The 10,154-nt window shown below is 39.6% G+C and overlaps 1 protein-coding gene across 1 annotated transcript; it reads right to left on the reverse strand.

Moving 5' to 3' along the window:
• Positions 1-823: 823 nt before the first annotated feature.
• On the reverse strand, positions 824-8,894 carry OXER1 (oxoeicosanoid receptor 1). The gene has a single exon (XM_051975179.1). The coding sequence runs from the start codon at positions 3,643-3,645 to the stop codon at positions 2,635-2,637; it is 1,011 nt and encodes a 336-aa protein (XP_051831139.1). The 5' UTR covers positions 3,646-8,894; the 3' UTR covers positions 824-2,634.
• Between the last annotated feature and the right edge of the window lie 1,260 nt (positions 8,895-10,154).

Consider the following 10,154-nt stretch of genomic DNA (forward strand, 5'->3'; position numbering starts at 1 on the left):
AAAAAAAAAAGGGGGGGGGGGATTCGGGTACCGGATGGTAGGTTGGACTCAAAAGAACTGTAAAATGCTTTCCAACTCCAAGGTTCTATCAATCTACAAGAAGCATTTCTTTTGTAGTTGATAGTATGATCTTCTATTAGGACTGGATAATAGGTAGGGAGAAAACATCACTTTATGGTTAAATATTGTACAGTGAGCATCTTATACGGTCAGAGGGTATGTAAGTTACTTTAGTTAAGCGAGTCTTCAACTCCATCATCCTTCCCTCCAACCAAGTGACTTTGTCTTTGTGACTCACAACTCCCCTGCTATCCCTGATACTTGTGGTGCTGCTGTGAGTACTAATCCAAACCAGTCATTAGAGACAAGGAAACAAACACATTTCCAGTAAATGGCAGACCCAGAGCCAAACTGAGGTCTTCTGATCCCAAAGCCAGTGTTCTTTGTATTATAATGCCTTGGCTACCTCTAATTAGTTTTGTGAGCATCCCTGAGAGAGATAAAGAAAGTGGAGGAAGAAAAGGCCAGTAGTTAAGCCTCAGGAGTGATACTGTGCATTTCCTTAATATAGCTAAATCAAAACTCACCTCCAGCATCAAAAATCTGATCATAATTTGTGTTACCCATTCATGAAAGTTTCTGCTTGAACTTTAATGATAACAGGGGATTAAGTCTGAATGGATAGTGTTCCTCACTGTTCCCTAGACCTCAGAATCCTCAAATTGCAACTAGGGAGAATCTTTTTAGAATCTAGATAATTTTTCTTTTGGCCCCAAACTTCTCCCAGGAAAAGCTGCTGTGATAAAGAAAACAAATGTGGTATTTCTGCTCATTCAGATAATGGTTTTAGTGGGATTTCTTATTTGGAAATTTAAAACTGCAAGCTGAACTCAGAGCTAAAATGGAGTTATGATCCTTTCCTCATTTCCTTGAACTTTTTAATTGAAGATAGGAAATGGAGAAAGTAAACATTTAAAAGAAATGAAGAATATCCTCTAATCCCATCTTCCCAAATCAAGATTGGTACCTCTAGGAAGCAAGAAATAGGAAGTGAGGTTAGGATGGGATAAGTGCAAGGGGGAAAGGGGAAAGATGAGGCAGGAATGAGGAGAGAGGCATATTGAGAATTATTTTAGAGGAGACTGGATTTCTGCTCTGTTGCCTAGTTTGAGAGTTTTCAGAGAAGGAAAATGAAGGTGATCGTGGGTAGGTAGCTCAGAGATAAAGTCCCTGAGGACTTTTACATTTTTTTGTCTCTGAGAAAGTAGGGGCTATATGATTTGGAAAGATCCTTCCAGCTCATATTTATTTCAAAGGGATGAGAATGTGTAGAGAAAGACAATTAACAGTGGTTTTGATACTACATAACAAGTGTTTTTTAACTGTGAACCTATTTAATATATGTGTTAAGTACAGTTAAAAGCATTGTAATGAGAAGGGGTTCATAGTCCTTACCAGATTGCCAAAGGGGTTCTTGACACACAAATAGATAAAAAATACCTGCTTGAGAAAGAACAGGGTCTGGAGAAACTATCAGAGTGACTAAAACAGTAAAAAGATGGAAGAACGAACTTTTTCCCCACCTGGACGCTAGAAGGAGGGGTTTCTAGAAGTTGGGTCAAGGTCATCTTAAATCAATTTGTCTTTTCCAGGGATGGGCAGTGACTTTGAATAGATTTGCTTCCCTAAAAGTGAACCTAGCCTAAGTATATACCTAAATGAGTCATATAAATTCACAGAGAATAGATCCCCAATAAGTTAATGAGGAGAGAAAGAGGTTTAGAGACTTCATTGACTCCTAAGGATACTATCCAGGAGGCTATCACAACCTCCTGCAACTTCTGGGACTTCTTGAGACCTAGCTAAGACAGGATTCTAGGTTAGACGGCAAGGAATTTGGTGGTGGCTACCATTTAAAGCATCCCTGCCCTAAAGATAAGATGTCATTTTCTTTGGATCTAATGTTAGGAAGAAAGAGGAAGGAATGCTCTGCAAACCAGTTTTGTATAGTACCTTGGTGTGGGGTGAGGGAGAGGTCTTAAAGCAGGGCTCATTCTGGGATACATAGATACCCCACAATGGATCCACCAGACACACATGCCAAGGGAAGGGTCTTTGAACCATAAAGCCCGCCACATGCACATGTTCACTTCCTGAGTATTTCCCATACATTTTGTCCCCAATTTCAGGGATGTAGTGCTATGGCCAAGCTTACATGGACAAACACAGACACCAGATTAGATGTTCCTTCTGTGACTTTGGTTTATTAAGGCAGAACAGGAGGCATACCTGGACCAGCTTTGAAGAACCAGGCATTATCCATCTCCAAGACTTCCAAGTCCTTCAACTTCCAGAACCTGTCCCACCATCGGTTTGAGATTGGGATCCAGAGAAGTCTTAACCATATTACATGAGAAACCTGTCCCTCCCTGGTCATGTCTAGCCAGTCCTCACCTTTTGAACTCCTTAAAGACCCAGGTCTGAGTGGGACAGAGAAGGTTTAAAAGGCAGGTTCTATTCCCATCCATCAAAATTTGTAATCAAACTCCTTTTCCTGATGTTCTCAGGTAGATAATACCGGGGGAGTAGGGCAATGGGCTGTTTGGCTCCTCCCCTAGAGACGGATATCTGGAGTTAATCCTGCAAAGTTCCCGCATCCCCTCTTGCCACCTGCCTGTTTGGTTTGGAAGAACTGCTGTCATCACCCTCTTGATTATCCTTTTTTCCAGTCCACCAGTCCCTCTTACAGAGCACCATCTTGCTCTGGTGGAGAAAGCTGGGGCAGGAGAAGCAGTAGAGCACAGGATCAAGGGTGCTAGTGAGGTAGGTGAAAGCCAGCGATCCTTGGAACAGGTCTGCACAGAGTCTGAGGGCATGGCAGTTCCTCAATTGGAAAGCCAGAAGGGAGGCTAAGGAGAAGATAATGATGGGCAAGAAGCAGAAAAAGTAGACCGCACATACCACTCCCAGGACAAGCACTGTCCGTCGAGCTCCTGCTTGCTTGCCAAGGTTCCGCCGTCTGACGGTGAAGATGATGCTGAAGGTGCAGAAAAGGATGATTCCCAATGGCAGAAAAAGTTCCACCCCGGTGAGTATATGGTGCAAGCTCTGGGCAGTAGAGTGGTCAGTATTGTTGACTGTAAAGCTGACGCAAGAATTGCTGGAGGAGTAGAGGATATCGGACTTGATGCAGAGGAAGGGCACATTTATGAGCAGGATGAGCACCCAGAGCCCCGCAGATACTTGCACTGCTGACTTCGCCGACGCCTGGCTCAGGCTGTGGTGGGGCCATACCACCTTCACATAGCGATTGAGTGCAATAACAGTGAGGAAGAAGATGCTGGCTGTTCGGTTGGTGGACAGCATAAAGAGATTAGCCTTGCAGGCTTCAGAACCATAGTTCCAAGTCTGGTCATGGACATAATAATCAACCCGGAAGGGTAAGTTGACGAGCAGGAGGAAATCAGCAATGACCAGGCACAGGAGAAAAATGGTATTAGATTTCCAAGATCGTATGTGGAAGCAGAAGATGAATAGGGCAAAGCCATTCCCCACCAGCCCCACGATACACTCCAAAGCCAGCACGGGGGCCATGACGGCTGACAAGACAGAGGACGAGTTGAAGTTGCATTGTATTTCTGACATTGTCCTCCCCCAAAGTCTTGGAAAGTTTAGAAGAGAACGGCTCAGGCTTGCACAAGATCCCACTGCTTTCAGAGAACGGGAGGCGACTTCAAAGGCTCATGTCCCTGATCTTGTTACCTTCAGTGACCAGCACAGAACTGGATGCTTGAAAACAATAGCACTAATCAGAGATCTTTCTGCCAACCCCAGGAAATAAGATGACAGTAGTCGATTATGTAATACCTGTGAGTTGTTAAGCTCATAGATAGAAAAAGAAGAACTCCTATTATTCTCACCATTTCTTTGTTCTGGCTGACCTCCTGAGGACACCCTGAGCCCAGAATTGGGGTTGTGACATCTCCCTTACATCTAGAAAAAGACAGAGAGCTGCCTCCAGAAGAAGACTGTATATCTGGGGAAGGGTGTTGAGAGTCAGAGAGATTAGTGACCCTCTGTCCCTACATTACCAGTCTCCATGGCTCATTTAACCCCCAACCTGTTCTGAGTTCTGGGATCAGGGATCTGACAATGGATCTTAAGCATGTACTGAGACTCTGGGATTGGTCCAGTCTCCAGGTTGGGGAAAGATCTTTCATGGACCAGATCTCTGGTCTGATTTTCCTCAGTTGAAAGTCATTGTTCCCACCACAAATTTGCTTGGTTTAAACATTTCCTTTTGGTATTTTATGTCATTTATTTGTGTACATGTTTAATCACCCTTCTTAGATTGTAAATCCTAAGGGCAGATAATGATATATTTCATCCTTGTATGCCCAACACCTGATACAGTTCATGTATTTAATAAATAATTGTGGATTTGAATTGATTCATAGATGAGGGCTTTGCACCAATCAGATCAGATCTACTGTTTGCTGAGCTTGTATTTCAGTTCTAGTAACTAGACTCTTACATTGTCCATTGTAATTAAGCTGCTTCGCCTTGTTAACTGTTCTTTTCTTGTTCCTGAGCCTGAAGTCACTGTTTTGGTGCCTCACGCCTTTATTTCCCAGGAACTGGATTCCTCCTGTGATCCCCTGCTCTCTGCTGGCTGTCACCAGACTACCCCGAGATCTAGGATCTTCCTGCTGCCCTGCCTGGCTGCATCTCTGCTTAATCAGCCTGACATGGCACTACTCTAATGTAATGTACTTGGAGTTTCCCAATCAATTACCTGCCCATCCCAGAGCATCTTTCTAGTTCCTAAAAATCATAAAGAAATGAATAGACACAAGGCGGGAAATAAACCAGATCTGTGCTGAGTAGATTAGATAATTTGCCTTCATCAAGGCTCTTGACTGACTTGGTAACCTCTGGCAGACTTCATTGCAGAGCAGAGTGCCTGATACTTAATAAATGCTCTAAATAAATGTTGATTAAATTGAATTGATTTGTTGAATTGACTCAGGTTCACATAGGGCCATCACATTAACAGGGGTCGTTATCTACAAGTTCTTCACATTTATGTTTTTAGTGAGTTACAGCCCATAATACCTGAGCTAGAAGAGAAGTCTCTTGAATGAGGTTGCTATTCAGTAGTGGGTAATTTTCCATGGTTTCCCAAAGCACAAATAATGTCTCCTCCAAAGACTGCGATCTTGTGAATAATAGCACTTCCTCTTGCACTTTTCTAGAAGTGGTTTCTCCAACCACAGTTGCAGCTATCTATCTAGAATAATCAGCCATTGATAAGACTTGTTTTGCAAGTGCAAGGAAATCCAAAGAAATGATTAAGCAATTAACTTTATTATAATGACTATTTAAAATAAAATTTAGTGAGCTTTCAGAAGGGGCACAAATTGCTGACTTGTATTTTCCTCACCTTTCCACCCTTCCTGGAAGGGAAGAAAGTGAGGGAGGATGGGAACAGTTGCCTATGTTTTTACATGGGATGCTCACCCAGTTGGCTTGGTCGAACCTTTTGGCAGCTATAATAAGGGACATTCCCAGAAGAGTACCTTCCTAAGCTTTTTGTTTCTGATGATCCTGGAGCTTTGGGGAAAATAGAGTAGTACTGTATTCTGGCTTCCCTGTTTGTGATTCCTCTTCACAATCTTGGCTGTGCTACAAACTATGGTATGGTGATTATGTTATACCTTGTCAAGTTTTGCCTAGACCAATTCTTGGTAACTCCTAGGTACTCTCCTTAACATGTCCATGCTCCCTCCAGAACCCATCATAAATGCTATCCCAGGCTTATCATCCACTTAAATTATGAGTCATTATCCACTTAAAACCATAACCTAGGATTCCCCACTGGTGAATCCAACCAAAAGATACAGTAGTTCAAATCATTCAATTAAACAAGATAGCATGACAAATTATAAAGATTTCCAAATACCCAAAGACATATCATTATAGTGAGGGAGGACTTACATGTGTGGAAGGGCAACTCATGTCTCCATCGCTACTGGATCTACATAGATCCTCTATTGACATCAAAGGGCCAGCTGCTTTTCCTACTAAAACTGTCCTCTTCTCTGCTGGTTGTCTCTACTGCCCTGCTATTGTTTGCAACCACTTTTGGACTCCAGCTACTATCTGGCATCTTGCTCCATTGGAAAAAAGGATTGTTCAAGGAGATATCTTAAGCTCTTTTGTGATAAGTACCAAGGCCAACTATCTAGAGAGGTCACTAGATTGAAGTCCAGCTTTAATTCATACCCTCAAAAGCAATTTGCTATAGCATATCAACTCCTATAATGCTCATGAGTTGTCAGCTCATATCAACTTAGGAAGAAACCCAAAAGGCCAAGTGAAGTCAGTGTAATGGGGTGACTTCTGATTCAGTTTCTTTGTTCTACTTCACTTGTTAGACATCTTGATGGCAACAAAACCTCCTTATACCCATTTCATCCCACTCTTGATAGCCCTGCATGGTAAGTTTTGGCTATCTGCAGGCTTTCCTTTTCACCTGAAGAATTCAGTATCAGCCTCACCTATTTCTCCATATACCATGTGGTCCCGAAGATCTCTATTTCCTTATCACTACCTTCAAACTTCAGGGATGAGAGGGAGAAAAAAGGAAAGGAAAGAAAAAGAGATAAGTGAGAACAAGTAATATGACAGGGAAAATGATGCTCAGACTCACTTTTTTTTTTTTAACCCTAGAGAAATTAAAAAATATAAGTCTCTGGATCTAGTTTTCTGCCTTTTGGAAAGTTGATAAAATATTATGACTAATCAAAACCACATCTCTTACTTTCAGATCAAAGCCCCCAATTAAGGATGAAATCCTGGCTAACTTAGATGGAAGCTCAGATGTTCATCCTGATCTATTTGTATTCCCAGCTGTTCATTGTCATCCTTCAATACATTCCTCCTTGCATGCAGTTAAGAGATAGACATGCTATTCAAAGATAGTTAAGATTAAGCATGCTTTTATCTGTGAAACCAAATCAAGAAATATAAAGAGGTTAAAGAAATAGAGAAACTAAAAACCTTTTTAAAAAATTGAATACTTGTCAGCAACAGATACTTCAGATACAAAGTAGCTAAACTTTTTGCAGTTTTTTTTTTTTTAAAGCTCTTAAAAGGATGTTCATAACTAACAGCCTCAATCAATTGTAGCCATTCCTCTGTTTTTTAATAGGTGGAGCAGCAAGCAGATCAAGTTCAAGCCACATGATCACCCTATTAGTTTCTATGCAAAGAGCCAACCATCTTGCCCTATGTGTGGCACTCACTACTGCTGTCAGTGACTTCCCTTCTCCTCTGTTGCCGATGATTTAAAAAAATAATTAATCAAGATGGAAAAATGTCCCCTCCCCATCCCTCACAGATAGATCATTCCAAACTCTCTCAGGGCTGGAAGAGAACACTGTTGGGGACGGCTCTCACAGATCACAGGTTTCAGAACTTTTTCCTAGCCCGTAGAGAAAGTGAACATACCTGTTACCAAATCATCTGATTACTCTCTTTTGCTAGTTCACTAACTATCTACACTGACATCAAGGCATGGCTTCTTTTTCTCAGTTGTTTTGGTTATTGGAAAAGTAGATTATTCTAATATCTGGGACCCAGATTTATTCTTCAATCTCAAGAAAAAAACGGCAACCTGATTTTGGTTTGGTCCCACAGTTCTCTGCTCATTCCCCACTAGAATGAGCCTTTTTTCTTTGAAACCCAGAGGTCTTTCCTCACCTAATTGTTCACATAGCTCCATGACCCATAGGAAACTGTCCTCATATTCCTGAACTGGTTTCCTCTCTCTTTTTTTTTTTTTCTCAAGACCGTACTTCTTACAACTTTATCTTTCAGCAGGTCCAAACTCTCATCAGCGATTTGACCTTGGACAAAAGTATGAACAAAAAGCTTCCAAAAGAAGAAAAGCAAACTGCATTAATTACAATATAAAAATGCTCCATTATCAATAAGACAAATGTAAATTAAAACAACTCTGAGGTTTTATTCATTATTCATCACACTGGGAAAAAATGATAGATTGAAATAGTCTTAAGTTGAAGAACTTATGGGAAAAGAGGCATACTGGTACACTGTTGGTGGAGCTGTGAATTGGCCCAGCTGTTCTGAAAAATAATTTGGGATTATTAAAGGATATGCTCTCACCTATTTATTGCACTATTGATCATGTCCCCTAAGAAAGTAAAAAAGAGAAAATGAATTTCATATATATTAAAATATTCTTATCAGGTGCTTTTGTAAGAGAGAAAATCCCCCAAACTAAGCAGATGCCCCACTGATTAGGGAATAACTGAACCAAATCAGGTATATGAATGTAAAAGAATAGAATGTAAAGAAAAAAATCTTTAAAAATGAAGATGAATTTAGAGAAATACAATTAGATTCCTATGAAATAATAGAATTGAGAAAGCAAAACCAGGCGAGCAACATACTTATTAATACTTAATGACTAAAATAGCATAATATATGGCAAACTAGTACATTATTGATAGAGTTGTGAGTTGGTCCTATTGTTCTGGAAAAAATTTAGAATTGTCCATACCTTTTGACACATTAAAAGATAACTGACTTCATTTCAATGAGTTTTCTTGTTTTCAGAGAATAGATATGGAAAATTACTTCTTGCCTTTTAGATAGAGAGATGAATAACAGAATGAAATGTTGTATATGCTGTGAGACATGATCACTTTGTTGGTCACTTTTCCTCAAATCTTTTCCTTTGACACAAAAGGAATGGGAGGCATACTGGGGAATGATTGTGATATAAAGAAACTGCAAAAGAGGTCAATAAAACATAAAGAAAAAAATGTCTTCTGTAGATTATAATTTGTGAAAGCCTGCCTAAAATCACTTTTTTTATTGCTTTTTCAAGGATCACTGTGTAGATTAAACATGATAAAGATTTTATAGAGATGGGAAAGTAGGGATATATATATATATATATATATATATATATATATAATTACCCACTTGGAAAGCTTTTTTTTGTGGTAATGATGTAGTCAAAAGATTTTTTTCAAACCTTTGGTATTATCTTCTGTTTCATACACCTTCAAAAATAACCCCCTAATGATTTGTAATTATGTTACCTTTAGCACAAACTTCTATGAATATTTAGTCTAGTTCAGTTGTGCTTCTTATCTTTGTTTTCTTCAGGGCCATTTCCTGAATGGATATTCATGTATTTTCCCATAATGTAGCACATGGAGGACTAAGATATCAGTCTAAATGTGATAGCTTCACTTTTGATGATGAATAAGTTTGCTGTAAAAATCCACTTTTCATCTTTTGTCTTCCTTATAGCCATGTTTTCCTCCTTGTTTTATCCTTAACTGTCTTTGAGAAGACTACTCTTAGTTAGAACCCTTGCTAAGCTTTCTTAACTTATAGAAATATAGAATATAGAAAACTTATATAAGAAAACCATATAGAAAACTTAAGTGGATAAAAATTTTTCATTGTTCAAACTATATATATTTGGATGATAACTAAGTTAGTCCATTAGTACACATATTTGGATAAACACTGGACACAATAAGCCTAAGAGAATTGAATAGGAAGAAAACAGGTCAGATTACTTTTGGTAAATTATGTGGTGATTTTAATGACCCAACCTAACACAAGAGAAGTGTCATCAGGGTTTTATCAGAAAGATGTATGTATGGAAAGGTTAAGTTTGATAAGAGTGAAGGATAAGCCATAGACAGTCTTTGCCCACTATCTATTCAAGGATGAGTTCTAAAGGATTTCCCCACTCCCATAAAGGATTACAGGAAGACAAACTAGAGTCCATTAGAATGGAGAGCCCAGACTGGACTTTAGTCTTCAATGCTGGAGGCAATGTCCATATCGATGAAATCACATCCTTGTCATCAAAGAATATGAACTGTCTTTATTCCCAAGTTCATGGAGGAGAACAACTATTAGAATAGCGGTTATAGAACAGATGTAAGTGCTAGAGATTGATGGTGAATCTGCAAAGCCCATTTTTCCAAGTTGTTCCTACTTCAGGTTTTATTCGAGGGAAAAATAAGGAAAGATAAAAGTGAGACTGCGATTTCCTTAAACCAGTCTCTCTTTTTGGGCCTCTCTATGAGAAAGAGGCTAGC

This window comes from Antechinus flavipes, chromosome 2 (genome assembly GCF_016432865.1).
Source record: "Antechinus flavipes isolate AdamAnt ecotype Samford, QLD, Australia chromosome 2, AdamAnt_v2, whole genome shotgun sequence".
NCBI classification, from domain to species: domain Eukaryota; kingdom Metazoa; phylum Chordata; class Mammalia; order Dasyuromorphia; family Dasyuridae; genus Antechinus; species Antechinus flavipes.

What these genes read in the sequence shown, in the direction of transcription:
- OXER1 (XM_051975179.1), bottom strand. Translation starts at nt 3,645, where the DNA reads ATGTCAGAAATACAATGCAACTTCAACTCGTCCTCTGTCTTGTCAGCC.